Below are 20,788 nucleotides of genomic sequence, written 5' to 3'. Positions count from 1 at the left end.
ATTGTATTCCTGCCCCCCCCCCCCCCCCCCCACAGGTGAAGACGGAGGAGCAGATTGCCGCAGAGCAGGCATGGTATGGCTCGGAGAAGATGTGGCTGGTCCACAAGGATGGCTTCTCCCTGGGTAATGGTCCCTCACCTATGTCCTACCTCATGCGCCCCAAAATTCTATCATTATCCTCAGCAGCCGGCCTATCAGATGCCTCGCTCCATATCATGTGACCTCACAATCCACATACAACTACAAAATCAGTTTTTATCACATTTACTGGTTGGTTTGGAGTTACAAATTTCCTCTTTTAACTTGCAGAAACAAAACTGTAATTGTACAGTACACCAATGGACCGTAACACTTCAACTAGGAACTATCAGTCATTGTTTGGTTGATTTATGCCATTCGCTTCTCTGTTCTGTGGTCTCGTCAGCGACTCTGCTGAAGACGGAGCCGGGCAGCCTGCCAGAGGGGAAGGTGAAGGTCAAGCTGGAGCACGACGGCACGATACTGGACGTGGATGAAGATGATGTGGAGAAGGTTGGTCAGCGTGGCCCGTAGGGTGCAGTCTCTGATTCCAAAATCCATGATGTTTATTCAGTTGTTGGACTGGCCAGAATGGTGTGAGATGAGCCCCCCCAGGGTGAACAGATGCTGTTTGCACCTGTCCACCACCCTGTTTTTTTAGAAGAATGTCAGATGCACACATGGTTGGGGGAGCAGAGGAAGGTGTACGGCATTATAGGGCTTAAGCCAGGGGTCGCATGGAAACAGATGTCAGGAATGTGTTGTCTTGGCCACAGGGATCGGAACAGAGAATATCATTATGGGATATTTAGACATATTGCAGACCCTGGTGAAGATTTTCCATCACTTGTGATTTAAACAGATTACGATTTTGGTTGCAGAATTGCTTTTCCGTAGCTTTTATGGCACTCTTCATTGGCAGCATTTGACCTTTGACCTGTGACCTGTGCTCCCTTCACAGGCAAACCCCCCGTCATTTGACCGTGTAGAGAACCTCGCCTCCCTCCAGTACCTGAATGAGTCAAGCGTCATGCACTCGCTGCGGCAGCGTTACGGAGGAAACCTCATCCACACGTACGCTGGACCCAGCATGGTGGTCATCAACCCTGTTAGCGCCCCCTCCATCTACTCCGAGAAGGTAGCGCCTGCCTCCTGTCCAGGTGTACAGTGTAGGCTACCTTGAGTGTACAAAGTATACGTGTAACTTGGATACTTGTTTAGATAGTTAGGATGAACCATTAACAGTGTAGGATGGTTAGGGTATAAAAGTTATGCTGATTATTACTGTAGAGGAATGGACATGTCCCAGATATTTAGTGTGGAAGCATTTACTTAACAGCACACAATACTATTGCATGGAAACAGATTCAGCCATTCGGAAAAGGCTGATTTTCAAAGTAGATCAGCCTGGTAACCACTTCTTCCCTTTAGGAAGTGGTGAGGTATTGTTTGACTTATCTGGTTGATAAAAAAACAATTGTGGATGTTGTGAAGAATATTTATAGCTGTAACTCCACTCTACAAAGATCATGCAGGCACACACTGAAATACAGTAGGTGCTTTGTGTGTGTGTGTGTGTGTGTGTGTCTGTGAAAGGACTGAGGACTGTCATCCATCTGAAGTAATTGTACCCCAACGGGAGTGTAATGAAGTGATGAACAGTCAGCAGCCAATAGAGCATTTACCGTGATGTGAATTTAAAAGGGCATCGATATCCTGCCACTGGTAAAGATGGCCGACGCGAATGAGCCCAGCTGAACCTTATACTATGCTCAAATGGCCTGCATGGCAAACCAAAACATGCCACTGCGAAGTCTTAAACCTAACAGCCAGTAGGAGGGCATATTGCAGCCCGCTCACGGTATTTGACAGTTTCGGCAACAGCCCAACATCGGAACTGTAGCTGAAATGAAAGCGAGCGTTGGTGTGTTTGTGCGCCGTCTCCCTTGCCAAGACTGAGCAGGGTAGTTCAAGACTGGTAAGAATTTGATTATACTGTAACATGTCAATATTAGATTACACTATAAAAAGGCCGGTCAAATTTTATTTTTGCAAGCTAGCTTTTGCAAAGCACTGCTTACAGTAATTTGTAATCGAAACCATGACTCCTAGGCACCTTCAGAGAAGGTGATGTAATGCGCATGTTAAACAGGCATGTTGATAATGTGAACCCCCCCCCCCCCCCCATACACATGCACACACAGGTGATGCACATGTTCAAGGGCTGTCGGAGAGAAGACACAGCCCCCCACATCTATGCCGTGGCCCAGACAGCCTACAGGAACCTTTTGACCACGCGCCAGGATCAGTCCATCGTGCTGCTGGGCAAGAGCGGCAGTGGCAAGACCACTAACTCCCAGCACCTGGTGCAGTACCTGGTCTCCATCGCCGGCAGCACTGGCAAGATCTTCTCTGGTGAGCTGGGAGCCTGCTGGCTTTCCGGAGACCGGCAGCGTGGCCACACATTAGGGTGCAGTTCATTGGCTGTCTGAGATAGTGTGTGAACCAATCACAAATCGATGTTGATGAAACATGTACTGCGATGTTCAGACATGCTTGCTTTTCATATTTTTACTATCTTTACAAAGATAGAACTTAACCTTAACCATAAGTAACCAAAGAAAATACAAGACTTTTTTTATTTTTTTGATTGCATTCACAGATCTTTGTGGGGATCTGAAAATTGGTCCCCACAATGTCAAGAACAGGTTTTTGTTAAATTGGGCGGGACATTTGGTCCCCACAATGTAATATAAACCTAACCCACACACTCGCACACACGGACGTGGTGTCTCACCCAGGCTCCCTCTCGCTTGCTCAGCCCAAACCGCCCTATGCTTAGGTCAGTGGTTCTCAAACTCACTGCCCTGCTTGTTTTCCTGCTATCCCTGCCCCACACACAAGTCCCAGCTGTCTTTCAGCTTCTGATTGACTGAACACACCTGATCCAGGTAATCAGCAGTGTGTAGGGCAGGGATAGCTGGAAAACAAGCAGGGCAGTGGGTCCTGAGGACCGAGTTTGAGAACCATTGGCTTAGGGACACCCTACTGTATCCCTGGTTTCCATGGTTACTTCAGGGCAAACGGGACTGGCGTGGACGCCATTCGAAGGCCGCCGGGCAGTCCTGACGGATTACATTCGGCCGAAGGCTCCGCTTTTCCCTAATTAGCCTAGCTTATCAAACGGCCTCAGTCGCATTTAGCTTTTTTTTGCCTAATTAGTGCTGCAGTGCTGATTAACTCTATCGTTTGGAGACGGTTGGTTATCTGTCCGGGCGGTGGATTTGAGGGGAGGCGCTGCTGGGTCTGACCTGCTGTTCTAAGTTTCTCAGATGGGGTCAAGGTGCTCTTCTCCTCTAACGTTCCGCCCTCCTGTCATCCCCCTGCCCCCGCAGCTGAGAAGTGGCAGGCTGTGTACACCATCCTGGAGGCCTTTGGGAACAGCGCCACCTCCATGAATACCAACGCCAGCCGATTCTCCCAGATCGTCTCCCTGGACTTCGACCAAGCCGGCCAGGTGGCATCGGCCTCCATCCAGGTTCGGGTCGCTCCGTCCGTCGGGCATGCGCTGGGCACACATGGACATGCAGACTGCGATGCGCTGCCCAAATACACACCTGAGCAAAAATGTTATGCAATTTGGGTTTAGCTCTTTTTTTTTTTGCTCAAGAGTGTACACTGGAGTACTCGGGAGTGTTCACTGGAGTACTCGGGAGTGTACACTGGAGTACTCGGGAGTGTTCACTGGAGTACTCGGGAGTGTTCACTGGAGTACTCGGGAGTGTTCACTGGAGTACTCGGGAGTGTACACTGGAGTACTCGGGAGTGTACACTGGAGTACTCGGGAGTCCACACACACATGCTGTGCAACCACACAACGGTGGTAAGCAGCAGTTCACCCCAAAACTGAAAAAGATACGTTTTATAGGAGCTTAATGCTATCTCCCCATCTAGATTGTTCTGCTGGGATACGAGTATGAGCGCCCCGGCGATATCTTATGCACACTGACACGGTTGGTGTGTGGAGCTTGGTAGAAACAAATAGTGCGCACATTAAACTACTCAGAACAAAATCTATGGGTTATCGCCAATAACTGGGTCCTGATTTCTGGTAAGAGACATTGCTGTCGATTTTTTTTTTTTTCCAAATGTATTTTTCCGGCGCTTTAGTCACTACACAAAGAATACCATTCACTCCCATTATATTTGAGAGAAGACTGACATTTCTACAGCCTATAAAACTAGGCAACTCCCAGCAGAACAACCTAGATGGATAGACGGCACTAAAGCCCCTCTGAAACGTATCTTTTTCAGTTTTGGGATGAACTGCCCCTTTAACTCCACCTTCAGCTGGCAGGATGCAGAGTGCCAATGTTCCGTTGCCTGGTTTCTCACCCGCAGACCATGCTGCTGGAGAAGCTGCGCGTCTCCAGGCGCCCAGAGGGAGAATCTACCTTCAACGTCTTCTACTACATGATGGCGGGCGCAGACAGCACGCTCAGGTGAGCCGCCGTCACGAACCGAGGCCGCAGGAATCTGTGCGAGTCGGTATGCGATTCGTCAGCCTTGCAGGCCCTTGTCCATTGTCTCGGAGAAGGACAACTTGTGCGCGGCCACCATGCCTAGCCCCGTCTTATCTGGCTGCTAAAAGTGGGCCGTGAGACCTGCCAGGAGGTCACATGGGGCCACAGGTCCGAGCTCCGTGGTGTCCCGTCCAATTGGGCTTGGCCAGCCGCTCCGGCCCGGCCTGCCAAAATAAGATACGACCAGCCAGACGAAACCCAGCCTGGGCTTGCTGAGCGAGCTGGGTGCCACGTTTCACCCGCGTGGGTCGTATTTCGCAGCACCAAGCTTCCCGCGCCGATTCCACCAGGGTTGTTTTACGGTGGTTGTCATGGCGGAGGTCTGCCTTGGCGGTGGCCGTCAAGGCCACGGTGCCGGTGCTTATGAGGGGTCGCCCTGCAAACCCCTGTGTGACACTTTCTGTGCCTTTCCCCTCTCAGGACGGAGCTGCACTTCAACCACTTCGCCGAGACCAGCGCCTTTGGAATCGTGCCTCAGTCCAAGGTAATTTCCCACGAGCGCCGCCAGCGTGAATACCAGTGAATCTGATCTGATCTGCCTTGCGCACCATGCGGGGAGGTGTGTCACTCCAGCAGGCAGGCTGTTCATGCGTGAATGAGAGTGCAGGCTTTCTGCTCTGACTGCCACGTGCTTGGGATGTTAAGAAAAATGATGATATCTCCTGAGGCGGGACAGTTTGGAAAGGGAATGCTAGTCTTGTCCAAGTAGATGCTGCGAAGGGAGACTGATATTTTTAAGTGCAGGCACATAACTGGCCACCAATTACCCCCCCCCCCCCATTTCACAGCCTGAGGACAAGCAGAAGGCTGCCCAGCAGTTTACCAAGCTCCAGGCCGCTATGAAAGTGCTAGGCATCTCGTCTGAGGAGCAGAAGGCTGTGTGGCTCATCCTGGGGGCTATATACCACCTGGGGGCCGCAGGGGCCACAAAAGGTAATGTCCCGCACCGCAGGCGCTGGTGGGTCCTTGTGCCTGCCCTGCTCCTGTGCAGTAAGCTGTCTAACTGTAACGCTGTACACACAAGATGACAGACGTTCTATTCCATCCCCGTGACACCTTCTCATTTGAACGTATTTATCAGAATGTAAGGCTAATATTTATTAGCATTTATTACTCCTGCTTGTGGTTTCCTTGATGCCAAAATGACTAACTCGTCCGTCGTTCGTTATCACCCGCCTGTCGTGTCATGCATTGTCGTGCTCCTTTCAGATACACGTAGCACGTGCGTTTGATTAATATGGGAGGAGAATCCAAGCCGTGTTCTAACACTGACACTCTCATTCCAAAGTTAATTAAAAACCCAACCCCAAAGACACAAACAAGAGCAGGACAAAAGTAATTAAGGAACAGCGAATGCATTGTGGGCCTGACGCAGCATGCGGTGCGGAAAAGGCAGTCGTGTTTTTTTCCGGGCGGGGAGCGATTGGAGCACAGTGATGACAGTCTCTAATGTCGCCCTTCCGGCAGTTTCCGACATAGATGGATGCGGTAAAGAACTTTTCTTGTTTTTAAGCTGTCAGTTGCTTTCCATGCCCTCTATCTATATTTGCATGCACGTCTTTGAACCGCACACTCTGACCTTGGGATCTTTAAAGGCCCCTCGCTGGCGGAACCGCGGACAACAGCATGCATGCGGCCCGGCTCTGGCCTCGGCGTCATGTGATGCTGTTTGACGGCCCGTCTCCATGCATTTTCCCTCCATCTGGGCCTCTTTTTCTCTCCAGCGGGAAGCTCAGTCAATTAAAGCTCTTTAATCAAAGGGAAATACCTGTTTACGGAATCATCGTCATCCCGGCGCCACGCGAGCTACGCTGGAGCGAAAACACCTCAGCGGTCTACCCTGTTTGTGAACTCTGTGTGATTTGCGTACGATTTGCCACCCTGGTGTGCGGCTGCTGCGAGCTGAATATTTAATTTGAGACTACAGCAATACACGCGTTTAAATCGTGCAGTTTCCGTGCAAAACAAATTTGCCATTGTTGGTGCAAATACAGCTGTACCAGTAGGGGGCAGTATTGATCTTTGTTTTTTTTTTTTCCTCTCCATTGTGTCAGCTCTTGGAGAGAAAAGGACAGAACAGGTATTTGCAAGATACCTGTCCAAGCCCCCATTTAATAGCAGTTAAAGAGCATAAATATGAGAGAGAGAGCACAGATAACATATGTGGTGTGCTTAATTCAGACCATCCAGTAAGCAGCCACTTTCTCAGATCTTTGTGGATGTTATTTGAACGAACCTCCCAGACAGAGCACACGAACAAGCACCCCCCCCCCCCCATCCCGCGCACTTCGTTCACCTGCCCTTTGCAGAGCGCTATGTCCGGTTGTGCGTGCGACTGTGTCTGTGTCCCCCCCCTTGCCATCCTGTATTGCCATTTGACAGATTGAAGTTCTGTGTCCCTAACGTCTCTGTTTTTACTTGCATGTTGCATGCTGTCGTTGCAATGCAGAGGCAGACGAAGGTAAAAAAAAAACATACTTATATTTTTCTTCTCTTTCCTGAGTAATTCCTTTATCGTTATTACCAGACCTTCTGTAATTAGCATTTTTATTGTTTTGCTTTGTCGTCTTTCACTGTTTGTTTTTTTTTTTTCCCCCTTACAATTTCATGCCTTCGTACCAAAGCTGGCAGCTGTCTCGGCCCCACGACAGTACTGGGGCATCATGATGTGTTTCTATAAAGCACAGCATTGGATGCTTTTTCCAGATTATTCGCTTTCATTCCCGTCCTCATGTTCTGTCCGGTGAAAATTAAAGCCGGCTCCTTCTCCCCTGTTTTCTCCATTACCCGATTTGAGCAGAGCGACACGCGGGCTTGTTTATCCGCACCAACTCCCGACGTTCCTTGGACGGAGTTGGTGCGGAATGCAGGCTCAGTTTCCCTGCCTGCGTTTGACTTCTAACACAGCAGTTAGATGCCGTCTCTGGCACGCCGGATGCAAACCACACTGGAAGTTGATCTCGGTCTGTCATAGACAGGTGCGGGATTGGGGGGGGGGGGGGGGGGGGGTGTTCACAGGCAAGATACCACGTGCCAAAAATACAGCACATGACTGAATTTGCAATTCAGGCATGCGGTCGCTTGGTCAAAATCACCGTAGATTTAGGATTACATGATGGGGGAAAAACATGGCAATAAGGTTAAATATTTTCATACAAATATGGGTAAAGTCACTGTTAATGGGAGTGTACTGTTAATGCCACACAGAAGAGGATATTGGGCAGGCAGGGGCCGCTGGCTACCTGTGTCCTGCACTGTCCTGGAGTGTGCTAGTCTGATGGATTCCCGGTGCTGTTTGCAGCTGGACGAAAGCAGTTTGCACGCCACGAATGGGCCCAAAAGGCGGCCTACCTGCTGGGCTGCAGTCTGGAGGAGCTCTCCTCCTCCATATTCAAGCACCAGCACAAGGGCTCCCTCCCGAGGTCCACCTCCTTCCGGCAGGGCCCAGACGACTCGGCGTCCGGGGATGGCTCAGGTGCGTTGGAAACCTTTGTTTATTCACCCTGCCCCTGACGGTCTGAAATGAGCCGATTCTTAAACGTACTCCTGAAGCGTCCCAGTTCCCGCTTGGTGTCGCACGCATTTCCGGCATCGCAGAGGACACCTCTGTTCATTAGCACTTCTGTTTCCTCAGGACCCAAGATCACAGCCCTGGAGTGTCTGGAGGCGATGGGTTCCAGCCTGTATTCTGAAGTTTTCACTCTCCTCATCTCCCTCGTCAATCGGTCAGTCACACCTCCTCATTGGCCTCTCCTGCTCTAGAGTTTTAGGTTTTTTTTTAAAAAAAAATTCACTGATTCTGGTGACCTTTATGTTTGGGCTGAACAATTGTTTTTTTATCTTATTTAGTCATTCTTTATGAGTTGGTTGCATATCCAGATTTGTTGTGCATCAGGCCTGAGAATGTCTGAGACGCTGGGAAGCTGAATACAATTGAATCCGGCCTGCGTGATTGACTCCGGCCCCCTGGCCGGCAAATTTTATGGTTTCCCCCTGGTCGGTGAAATTTATCTTTGGGGAACCCATCCCCTGTGCTGCATTTTTTTTTTTTGGACGTAGAGAACGTTGGCTTTGTGCTGCTGGTGGAATTTGGACCTTGAGGAATGATAGTTGAGCGCTGCCGTGGAAGCTGTGAACGTATTACATGTGTCAGTGCTGCTCCCCGCTGTTCCTCACGCCACTGCTCTGGTCCGCTTCGCCCCAGTGCCCTGAAGTCCAGCCAGCACTCCCTGTGTTCGCTGCTGATCGTGGACACGCCGGGCTTCCAGAACCCGCGGCTGACCAAGCGCGAGCGCGGCGCCACCTTCGAGGAGCTGTGTCACAACTACACACAGGAGCGACTGCAGACGCTGTTCCACGAGCGCACCTTCGTGCAGGAGTTAGAACGTTACAAGGAGGTATTGCCGCGGATGTGCATGCAAACACATGTTAACACAGTCCTCATGCTGAAGTCTCACACAGTCCGTTTTTTCCCCCCTAGTAATTCAGTTGTAGAATGCTCATACGTCGGCCATGCCCCTCTCTGGGTCACATGACCTTCCCAAGCTCAGACTTTCCATTGAAACCCCGTTTGTCAGTGTTGTCAATAGGATGCTGTGTGGGAACAGTGGGCCGTCCTCACCAGTGACCTTTACTGCCCAGATTCAAAGGCTACAAAGTCGCTCAGTGTTTTCTCTCCCACTTGAGACCAGTGATTGCCAGACACACAATGGCCCCTTTGTGGATGGCCAGCCTGACCTGTTACGAGGGCACAGTGATGATATCTTTCACCCTATGTGCTGGGGTGGGCGCGGTGTTGTCTCGTCAGCCCCCGCTGGGACATTTTGTCAGGATGTCCCCAGCAACAGCAGCAGTGTCGCCCCCTCGCTGTGTGCGTCTGGCCTGGCCCGTGGCGTGCTGACAGGGGTTTGTGGCCCTGCTCTGTGCCTCACAGCTCCCTGCTTTTGTCTTGGTTTGGGGTGGATGGCAGGTGGGGGCGGAGTTCAGATGAACTCTAAGTTGATGCAGGTTCTTCCTCCCATGTTGACCAATCTCACCTAAAGCTAGTAGGCTGGGTGTTTTGCAGGGGTGCCGTCAAAGGGGGAAAAGTTAGGATGATTCCAGAATTTGGAAGCTGTAGTGGCACCCCCGCTCCCCTCTCCCCCCCCACACACACACATACACACACCTTTACCGACATGTTGCTATAGTCACTTTCCAGTGCATCTCCCATGCATGTGCCTGTACATCTGCAGCAACATCTCGCCCCTGGTGTAATCAAACGCCAAATGGTTCCAAACTGTCAGAGTTGGTCCAGCCTGCGGCAACAAGTATCCCAGTACTGTGATAAAACGTGTCCCTTTTCACCTTTCATCCCCTCCCAGTTGTGTGATCAGATGGGTAATTATGACCTTTTACTCTCTGGACCTGAATTACCCAACTGTCAGTTGCTTCTAAATATAATCGGCCCACGTCCGTCACTAAGGACATCTTGCTTGCTCCCCGTATGTGACGTCAGGACAGTAACAACAACAACAACAACGACGACGAATGTTTTGGGCCTGTTTTCGTGACAGCCTCCGCTCTCTTGCGATTGTCGCAAAAGCGATGTTTTCCTGTTCCAGCTTGGCAATCAAAGTGTTTTTTTTTTTTTCCCGCCTCCAGAGTAGTCATTAAAATGGGGGAAAAAAAGTTAGCGGAACGCTTTGAGTTCCTGATGTGGGGAGATGGTGCATGAAAAAGGAAATGTTTGCATATCATACACATGTTTGTTTAGAAGGTTTTATTGATAAGCCTTCCTGCAGGGGCAGACTTTTGGTTAGCCAATGAAATTAGTTTCACGAGCGTGAAATAACCAATAGGATGCTTTTAAACTGAGTCACTCAACACTCCTTTTTCTCCACGTAGGAAAACATAGAGCTTGCCTTGGATGAGCTTGAGTCCAGTACGTCTCGCTCTGTAGCTGCTGTAGACCAAACGTCAGCTCAAGCACTGGTAAGTGTAACTGTGCCCGAATCCTGGAACGACGCGGCTCGTCTTTCTGGCCCTCACAGCCAGAGGTTCGAGACCTGTGCGGGACTCCACTGACGGCCCATCATGCATTGCATGCCCTGTTTTGTTTAGATGTGGTCTCTCCACGGACCCCGCCCCCTCAATCCTCAGTAAAACAGACACTTAGGGCATTCCAGTCCTCAGAGTACTGCAGACAGTGCATGTTTTTGCAAAAAAGTGGACTGTCTTTGGTCTCTGAGTCCCAGGTTGGGAAACACTGACTTGAGGAACTGTATGTTAAGTTGTACTTGTTAAATCCGCCTTTTGCTTCATCTTAACGCAGGCCTGGCATTTTTATCACACATCAAAGCCGCTAATTGCCCAGTTCGGTTTCATTTTACCCCCCTTAATTCTCACCACAAGCCTTGTCTTACAACCCGCGTCATTAGCGGAGGAAAACGTCCAATTTAAGTAGCTCGGACGATGACACGTGTTTTGGGTTCATTTTTTTTGTTTCCTTCAGCCCATTTTCTTTCTTTATTAGTATCTTTATTTTTTTCATCCATTTGGTTATTGACGCGGTAAATTAGCAAAAGCAGGCACTGGGGGGCTTGCCGGCAGAGTGGGGGGAGAGCATTGTTTTTTGTGCGCCGAGGGTGAAAGGGGTCCTGCGGAGTTGAGAGAAAAGGCAGTTTGATGTGGAACGGCGTGTTCGCTGATTACAGCAATGCCAGGTAGCCGGATCCCTCACTTTGAATGCCTCATCGATTCCTTCCCCGTGAAACATTAAAAGCATTCATAGAAACATTTCACTGAGTGAGGCTGTGCGCTGGTAAACATAAGACACATTGTGATATGTGCTAATTATAGTCACTACATATAGATGTTTAACTTAAGGATTCGATTTACAAAATGAATAGTACATTGCTTATGTGGCTTGTTGATTTCCAGGATATGTGTTCTGTCTGCTGTTGGCAGCTTGGCTGTGTTATCAAGCAATGTAAAGAATAATCAGACATGAAGTAAAACTGTCGTAAGTACAGTGTATTGCGGATAAAGTCTGCAAATGTTCTGTGGATGCTTTTTCGGGCCATTCGGCCTTTTCCTTGCCACTGTGCCGTCGCAGTGCCCAACCTGTCGTGCCAAATAATTTTGTGCATAATACCCCTTAAAGATAAGAAAAATACACCTTCACCATTTAGCAAAGTCAACCTGGCCAAACAATGAGCTGTTTGGCTCTGAAAAGTGCCCCCACCGCCTCAGTGAGCTTGTTATGCCATGGAGAAGGTATCCTCTCTGGACTGCCTCTGCCTGGGGTGATGTCGCTGAGCGTCACCCTCGTTAGACGCGCTGACACCTGAAGGACAGCCGGCGTGCCTGCAGTAAAGCGACACCTTCGCCGTGTCTGTCTGAAGCCTCGCAGCTTTCGGAATGTGCGTGGAACACATCCTGGCACCGGCGTGCTGGGCTGGCTTGTGACTGGCGAGCTTCTCCGGCTGTCCGCGCGGGAAGAGCCTGAGCGTGTGCAGAGGACATGCTTAAAACGCACCTGTTAGTTCTCTCTGTCTATCACAGCCGGCCTGATTTAAGGAGGTTTTTCCGTTTCTGCTGTCGTCCTGTTGGCAGCCTGTGCAGACAGTCACCGCTGCTCTTCCAGTTAAATGCAGTGATGCTTTATTTGCCATTTGTAGAAGTACAGGTTCATCGCAGTGCTTCTCTTCACACATCCCGCCTTGCCCTCCCTAAAGACAGACAGACAGACACACACACGCAGGTTTATAATTATATCTTTGTCATGTCTCCATTCATTTCTGCGGGGAAAAACTCAAATCACAGTATTACTACTTTACCCCCCCCCCCCCCCGGCCCTAACCTTAACCATAGGTAACCAAACAAAATATACCTTTTGTTGTTGTGTGATTGCATTAACAGATCTTTTTGGGGAAAATGGTCCCACAATGTCAAAAAAAACATGTTTTTATTACATTGTGGGGTCCCCCACAAATATAATATAGTAATATAAACCAGGTAGGGCCTGGTGTCCAACAGGAAAGGATTCAAACCAGCAACCTTCTGATTGAGGGCATAGAGACCTTTCCTTCTGCCTATGGTCAGTGTAGTGCCAAACACACCTGCAGAGTAACACTGCATCTTTTTAAAGGAACATTGCTCTTTTTTCATTCACCTGCCTGTGTGGTCAAAGCACCATGCAAAAATAAATAAATAAAAGCACTACTGCTGCCATCAGCTGCTGCTGGATTCAGGGGGTTTTGTCTATTTTTAAACATTTTCCCCCTAGCCATTAAACACGTCACGAAATGGTGAGCTTGGTGATGTTACAGCGTTAGACAGGCGAATCGTGGCGGCCATTACTGGCGTTTAATTGCTTAAGTGGGGAACGGGAGAGCGGGGTCTGTGAACGCTCCAGCGCCCCGGCAGCTTTTATTTCCATATTAGCGCTAATGAGCGTGCGGGCACTGTGGGCGGCCCGTCCTCACGGTGCTCCCCGTCTCCGCTGCAGTATGCCAGGATCGCTGGCGCTCGTCAGGAGGGGAGGTGTAGGCCTAGCTTGCGTGTGTGTGTGCGGGCGCGTGAAGTGAGCCTGGATCTTTGTTACGAGGCTCAGCACGACCTTCCCCGGCATGCAGACGTGACCCGCCCTTGGCCGATCTGCCCCCGCTAGGTGCGCACTCTGGCCCGGACAGACGAGGCACGGGGGCTGCTCTGGCTCATGGAGGAGGAGGCGCTGCAGCCCGGGGGCTCCGAGGACACGCTTCTAGAGCGTCTCTTCAGCTACTACGGCCCAGCCGAAGGAGAGGACAAGGGGAAAGGTGAGGCCCTGCCGGGAGCGACCGTCCGTCTCCTCTGGGCATCACGTACTGTCATTGTCGGGAAGGTGACGTCTCTTCCCCCGTCTCAAGGTCAAAGCTTGCTGTTGAAGAGCGAGAAGCCGCGTCACTTCCTGATGGGCCACAGCCACGGGACAGACTGGGTGGAGTATGACGTCCTGGGCTGGCTCAACCATGCCAAGCAGAACCCCGCCTCCCTGAATGCCGCCACGCTGCTGCAGGACTCCCAGAAGTATGCAAGCCGCAGTGCCTGTATCTCACCGGAGAAATCGCCGTCGTTGGCCAGTCCATACCCAACTCTTACCCAACTCTGTTGCAGGAAGAACATCAGCAGCCTGTTCATGGGCCGCACCGGTGGGCCCACGGTGCTCTCGGGCTCCATCGCCGGCCTGGAGGGTGGCTCCCAGCTGGCTCTTCGCCGGGCCACCAGCATGAGGAAGACCTTCACCACCGGCATGGCTGCCGTCAAGAAGAAGTCGCTCTGCATCCAGATCAAGCTGCAAGTGGTGAGTCAACGTCATGAACTTCAAAAAGGTCTCGGAGGAGTCACCCAAAATCCTTGCGCTCACCGTCTTCCCCCCCTCCTCCAGGATGCGCTCATCGATACCGTGAGGAGGTCCCGAGTCCACTTCGTGCACTGCTTGTTGCCCAAGGCGTTCGCACTGAGCGGGGAGCTCCGAGTGCAGGGTGGGCCGTCTCCCCGCTCCGCCGAGGGCGAGGCCCAGGGCGAGAGCGTCACCGGCCTGATGCAGCTGGATGTGGCTCTTCTTCGAGCCCAGCTCCGTGGCTCCAAGCTGCTCGACGCCCTACGGATCTACAGGCAAGGTGGGGTGCCAGCCAATGCTCTAAGTCATCTCAGAACATTTCAGTTCAGGCATTCTTGGTCTGAAAGTAGAGAATCATGGAAATGACCTTGGCTGTGTCTGATATCAAATACCAGTCAGAGGTCAGTACACACCTACTGGAAATCATTCATTTTTCAACAAGATAATGACTCTAAACACACTTCGTGGTCATGTAGTAAGTATGATCTTGTGAACAAGGAAGAAGGAGTGCTATTTCAGATGGCCTGGCCCCCACAATCCCCCTACTTAATCCCCCTAGGTTTGGGATGAGTTAGATCATAGAGTAAGATCAAGGTGACCAGCTTAGACCTTGTGGAAACTCCTTTAGGACTGTTGGAGAAACATTCAAGGTGGCAACATCTGGAAACTGGTTGAGGGATTGCCAAGAGTTTGCAAAGCTCATCATATGAATGTTTTTTTTGCTTCAAAAGGGGGCTAGTTTGAGATGCTGAACGCTTCACCTGCTCGTCACAATATTTGATGTGCATTACTATATCGCCTAGAGGTTTTTAACTGTAAGGTGAATAACAATAGCTGAAGCAGAGAGGTGTGTTCAGACTTGACTAGGACTGTAATTTAATTTTACATGAGCCCAGTTGTCATTGAGCAATTACCCAAAATACATGTGCTCCTCTACTCGCCCAGGGTACCCCGATCACATGGTCTTCTCGGAGTTTCGTCGCCGCTTTGACGTGCTCACGCCCCACCTGACCAAGAAGCACGGCCGCAACTACATTGTCACGGACGAGAAGAGGGTGAGCTTTTAACTGTTGCCCCTGTGACCACCCCCCCCCCCCAAAAGAACCTCTGATCATTGATTTAGTAACCGGTTTGCATTGTTGTCCCACAGGTGTGACAGAAAATAAAACAAAAGAAACCCTATTAATTAGGTCTATTGTCACAACTTATTGTCCTGGGTGATTAATCTGCGATTAACAGTGGCAGGATAGACCATTGTGTAGTGTATATACGGGGGAGAGGTTTTAATTGCTTTGCTGCAATGGACTCAGAAAACCATGTGAACTTCAGAGAGTAAAAGGGTTTATCCATGAATCAGTAGGTGAAGTTTATTTGGGCCCATCTTGCCGGTTTGGTCTGGCTAATGAACAGGTTTGGAATTAGTCCACATGACCATGAAGGCGACATACGGTCAGCTGGATCCTTATTAAGGGGAGGAGTTTGCCTACAGGAGCAGCCCAGTAAAATGACCTGCGTTGGAGTTACATATTATGTGAAATGAGGGGTTGGAGGAAAGAAAAAGAGAGAAAATTTAGGCTCCTGCTGTGTCTCAGCTTCAGAGCCTAACCAAGCCCCCTCAGACCAAAAGGCACCTCTCAGGCAGTGCAACCTACATGGGCAACTGAGGTAGTAGGGCCCAATTCTGCCTCCATAAAAATCTGTTCTGCACCCAGCTGTTGTAGCTAAGCTGGAATCTGAGCCCTTATGGCCTGCCACTTGGGTTTAACTAGGCTGGCCATTCTCCTCTGACATTGCTCATTAACATTTTTTTTTCTTTTCTCCAGCCTCTGGAATGCCAGTGATTGGATGTAATTGTTCATCACTCGATTTTTCTGTGAACTCTAGCCACTGTGGTGTCTGAGAATCCCAGGAGGGTGACTGTTTCTGAGATACCTTGCACATATGACACCACTTAGAAATTGTGTAGATTACACGCCTTGCTGGGCCGAACAGAAAATGACCCTCTTGACCCTTTTTTCTGTGCTGTATTCCTTTATAAACACATGATTGGCTGTTCAGAGGAGCAGGCTGTTCACTGTTTACCTAATCATCTGGCCTCTGCGTGGTTTCTTACTGAAGTGTCTAGTCAATCCAGCGACTCTGTGATCAGCTAATCGGTTCGTGGATGATTTGTTGACAGGGGTGTTGTCCATTTCTTGTAAACGGGTCTTTATTAGCGGGTAACCGCTGATTCGGTCAGATAGATGCTTCTTTGAGAATGGCTTCAGAGGTGGGTCCTTGGGAAGAGGCTTGTAACTATATATTTTCCTCCATGCGTTACAGGCTGTAGAAGAGCTGCTGGAATCTTTGGATCTTGAGAAGAGCAACTACCACATGGGTCTGAGCAGGGTGAGTACCCAGGCCGTCTCCGCTATCAATCTCCAGTTCTCCTTTTCGCTATTTCTATCTTTCTCTCTGTCGTTTCTTGCCTCTCTTCCCCGGACACAGCGAGCACACGTGCAGCTGGCCGATGCACACGTCCACGCGTGTGCATGAAAGCAGAACGCCATGTATTCCACACTCCACGACAAGTCCAGTTCTGCTACCCATCAAGCTGAAGTTTAACTCCGAAATGTTATCAGTAATTCTCTACCTGTGAATAGCTAATCAGTAACGGCCAGCTAAAAAAAAAGCGTAACCTCATCACAGGACTGTCCTGCTCCTTTTCTTCCAGATTAAGGCTTGTCAGGTCTGTCAGCCGTGACTCATTCTCAGTCTCGGCACCAAAAGTCCATTTGCATTGCAAACACCGAGCAGCAGTCTGTAAGGCGACGTCTTTCAGACGTATCTGTCGGCGGGGTGCCTGTGTGCGCGTGCCTTTTTATTTGACATGCCACAATATTGAAGTATATCAGACAAGCTGAACAGCAAATTCATTGCAGATATGAGAACCTTTATGAACAGCGTGTACGGCAGACGACCGTAATCGGAATTGATTTCCTTTTGGACCCGGCGCTTTGAATTCATGGCTGAAATAATGGCCATTGTAGTTCGTTTTTCAGAAAGATTTCGATGCAGGCAGCCAGCTATCGATCTCATTGATTTCATGACACCATCGGGAATTTGTCTATGAGAAAAAAAAATGCGGTTCTTCTCGCAAAGTTTATATGTACAGGCTGGAATATTTCGCTATGGCGGCAGGATCGTCTCGGTATTGTGCTTTGCCTGCATGCAGTTTGTACGACAAATGAAACGAGAAGACATTTACAGATGGCCGCTTCGGTATGGGTGGGCGATGTCGGCTGCTGCCCCTGCAACCGCTCGCGCCCTCTAGGGTATTTATGCAAAAGCATGAAAGGACCTGTTGGAATTGATACCAGGTGCAGCACTAGTGCTGACAGCCACTCGGAAAGATCACAGCTTCGCGAGACGTGCAGGACTGCAGAATCGACCTTAAAACCCTACTGTGACCTCAAGGTAGGGGAGTCAGAGACGTGGTCCGACATGCCCTCACTCCACCCTCACAGTGGCTCCACAGTACCTGGGGAGACCCCTCCAGAAAAGTGCACAGATCCACCCAAGGCTGAGCTGGGGTTAAAAATCAGCCCTGGATATTTTTTTTGCAGATACAGACCCCTACCTCTTATACACACATATGATCAAATTTGCCAGTGCCAGGAAGCGGGGGGAGGTCCGCCACGACTAATTCTCTTAACCAGACGGCCAGTCCAGCCCTGGGTCCACTGCCTGAGAAATGCTCTCTGCTTTCTTGGAGTGGAGCCTTTGGGGGTGGGGGTTGGTTGGTGGTGTGGGTGCATTCTCATCTTCCTTGCCTTGGCACACGCCCACAGTGCCCCAGCAAACTCAGATTAATGCTTTCAGGCGAGCAGGTAAGAGATCACCCAGGAGAGAGAGAAGCCCCTTCTGGACATTTCCACGTGCCTGTCTACTTGGGGCAGGAAAGGCAAGATAAACAGACTCGACTACCTATGAGTGACGCGTCAGTCGCGGGGGCCGTCACAGACCATAAAGTGGGCGGCTCCCTTCTGTTTCTTTTGTAGTTGGATGCCCATGAGGCTTTAGGAACCACTGATTCCACTGAAGCTTGGTTTCTTTACCCATAATGCAGTGCTGACACAACACCTCACTCAGAGATATTCTCCTTTACTTAGCAGACGCTAAATTGTGCGAAGTGCATTAAGTCAGGCACTTGGCACATTACAAACGGTACTGTGCAAAAGTCTTAGGCAGTCAAAGAAAATGTTTAAAGCTATCTAGGTAGTCGGGTGTACATTTGCTCAGAAAAAATACCACAGTTTAAAATAAAAATATATGTAAATGAACATTAAGACAATAAAACGTAACAAGAATTTCTTCTGCTCTCCATAAACGTACTGATACCGTGTTGGATAGGTAGATAAATACAGTTTGCTTCCCAAACCTCTCCTCAGGGGCACCCCAGCCGTTTCATGTATTTGTTAAATTTCAGCATCAACATAACTAAATAAATTTAGTTAACGCAGAGGTATTGATTTAGTCACGCATGGTGTACTAGTGTTCGAATCGGCAAAAACATGACTGTATTCCATGGTTACTGCAAATACTGAGGTGACTTCAGAAGAGATTCTTCACTGGCTAAGCTGACGCACTTTGACAGACTTTTACGCCAACATGAAGATCATTTAAACATTTTCCTTTGGCTGCCTAAGACCACTGTGTTTGCTGTGGAGGAGTCGACTAGGCATCAGTGCAGCAAGACTGAACTCCCAGTGAATGCTCAGGGATGAGAGTAAGCAGTATTGGAGCAGGAGCGACAACATCTTCTAACAAAGCAAGAACCCAAAGACAGAGAGACATAAATAAAAGGATCAGACCCCCCTGTGATCATTTTAATCCTTTGCAATCACTCCTCTTCAGTATGAGGTCATGGATACAAGGAACATTGTATCATCCATACGCCATTGTTACAGTGGCCACTGGAAAACGTGACCATTTTTCCCTTCGCCAACAGTGGAATGCCATTTTGCTCTGACCTCCCCCCCTTTTCTATCTGAAGACAAAGCTGGCAGTTTGTGCTCCTGGTTCAGCACCCACGCCTCTGGGCCCCTGGACGGGGAGGGGGGGGGGGGGACAGAGAGGGGCCCATTTGCGTTGCTCAGCGTTTTTCCTCGCAAGAAACGTGGGCGAGTAAATCCATCACTGCAAAACTCCTGAAAGCCTCCCTTCAGTCTCCGAGAATGACGCAGATCCCTAAATGCACCACAACGCATTTCCACTGCGTGGATGTGCGCAGGCCGTGTCGCTATGGTTACGCTGCATCAAAAGCGGACACCTTAAACCGGCAAAAGTTATTGCCAAGTACACTTACATTACGGCAGCTCGAATGCATATTTGTGTGTTCTAAAAGACAAATACCACATTCCCATACTTCTCTAGCCAGTTCGACATTCCAATAATGGTCCCTGACGTGCAAGATTACAAGAGAAAATACGTTCTAGAGACTGTTGAAGTGTATCTCATGGGGCCGGGTCCTGATTGAGAGTTGGACATGACAGTCTGAGGTATGGCACTTGTCCTTTGTTGTCTGCTATTTCAGAGATGGCATCGTGATGTTAAGAAGATTAGACTGTCATGGAGATACATCCATACATCTTCCAGCTGTCTGATGATGGTCAGGGTTGTGGGACTGTCAGTAAAGTCCAACTTATTTGTGGTCGTCTTTCAACACTGTCTAATGTTCCTGTGGGTTCTAATGTGACAAGTAGGCTGTCAAACACAATCCCAAGGAAGTTTCCCTTCTTCCAGTAACTCCTTCAAAGCTGACGATGAAGACACTCGTGAGACATTGCCGTCGTCATCCCCAGAATTAGTAAACAGCACTTTGGGGAAATTAATTCCATTGTCTTTCACCTCCGTTTCACTGCACGTCCTGACTACTGAAGAGTCACTGTATAGTCACTGGGTTTATCAAGGTTTGTGTAGAAATTTGTAACGTAAGTGAGGCTCCTTTGAAGAAAGAAAGATGGTTTTGAAGGTGCGTTGAGGGTAAGGATAGGCCCTTTGAAGTCCCCTTTGTTTGGCAGGATTGCTGTTCACATTTTTTCCGCAATAATCCACTTTAATCAGAATTTTCTTGGATGTTCTTTTATTTACAACCGATTTTCACAATTTTGAAGTTTGAAATTCTCTCAAACATGGGATGAAACTTTAAAGCTCATTCTGGCCTTCTGCCATTGCATCATTTGCGCATTCATAATATTTGGTCTCCGGGGAAACAGGTAAGCTTAATTTCTGTCATGGGCCCGATTTTCTTGCCGCGTCTTGATGTGTCACGATCAGGCCGTGCCGTGAGGCCGGGCTCGCCCCGGTTCCCCGCTGCAGTCTCATCCGGCACCCTTCTCCGCAGGTGTTCTTCAGAGCCGGCACACTGGCCAAGCTCGAGGAGCAGCGAGACGATCAGACTCGCCGTAACATTGCCCTGTTCCAGGCAGCCTGCAGGGGATACCTGGCAAGACAATCCGTCAAGAAGAGAAAGGTAATTTGAGTCCTGGGAAGGGGTCTGTGTCAGGAAGTGGTTTCATCCAAAATAACATTGAGGGGGAAGTGGGGAGTTAAGATGCGTCTTTTCACAAATTTGGAGATGTTAATATTGTACTGAGTCCATTGTTGTATTGCCATCATTAAAACGTTTAACAAACTCCAATCCGGCCTCTTCGCTTCGGAGCTGTAAACAAACATTATTCATGTTTTCTGATTAATCGGCCTGCCCGTACTGTGCGGATGGCTTTACTCGTCCTAATTACAGAGTACCATGGCGGGTTCCAAGTTCAGCCGCGGCCGTTCA

General features: G+C 49.5%; 1 protein-coding gene across 1 annotated transcript in view; it reads left to right on the top strand.

Annotated features, from left to right (window-relative positions):
* Positions 1-20,788, top strand: part of LOC125724987 (unconventional myosin-XVIIIa-like) — a 75,596-nt gene that overhangs the window by 35,623 nt on the left and 19,185 nt on the right. The window contains 20 exon segments of the mRNA XM_049001489.1: positions 36-123; positions 425-531; positions 980-1,156; positions 2,223-2,433; positions 3,414-3,556; positions 4,420-4,520; positions 5,022-5,085; positions 5,390-5,534; positions 7,051-7,062; positions 7,903-8,076; positions 8,236-8,326; positions 8,806-8,998; positions 10,488-10,574; positions 13,255-13,402; positions 13,493-13,652; positions 13,740-13,926; positions 14,011-14,245; positions 14,911-15,020; positions 16,288-16,353; positions 20,351-20,479. Of these exon segments, the coding sequence (XP_048857446.1) occupies positions 36-123; positions 425-531; positions 980-1,156; positions 2,223-2,433; positions 3,414-3,556; positions 4,420-4,520; positions 5,022-5,085; positions 5,390-5,534; positions 7,051-7,062; positions 7,903-8,076; positions 8,236-8,326; positions 8,806-8,998; positions 10,488-10,574; positions 13,255-13,402; positions 13,493-13,652; positions 13,740-13,926; positions 14,011-14,245; positions 14,911-15,020; positions 16,288-16,353; positions 20,351-20,479 (2,628 nt within the window).

The sequence above is a fragment of the Brienomyrus brachyistius genome, unplaced genomic scaffold (assembly GCF_023856365.1).
Source record: "Brienomyrus brachyistius isolate T26 unplaced genomic scaffold, BBRACH_0.4 scaffold59, whole genome shotgun sequence".
Classification (NCBI taxonomy): Eukaryota; Metazoa; Chordata; class Actinopteri; order Osteoglossiformes; family Mormyridae; genus Brienomyrus; species Brienomyrus brachyistius.
Note: the sequence above shows the minus strand (reverse complement) of the source record. Positions and strands in the feature narration are given on the sequence as shown.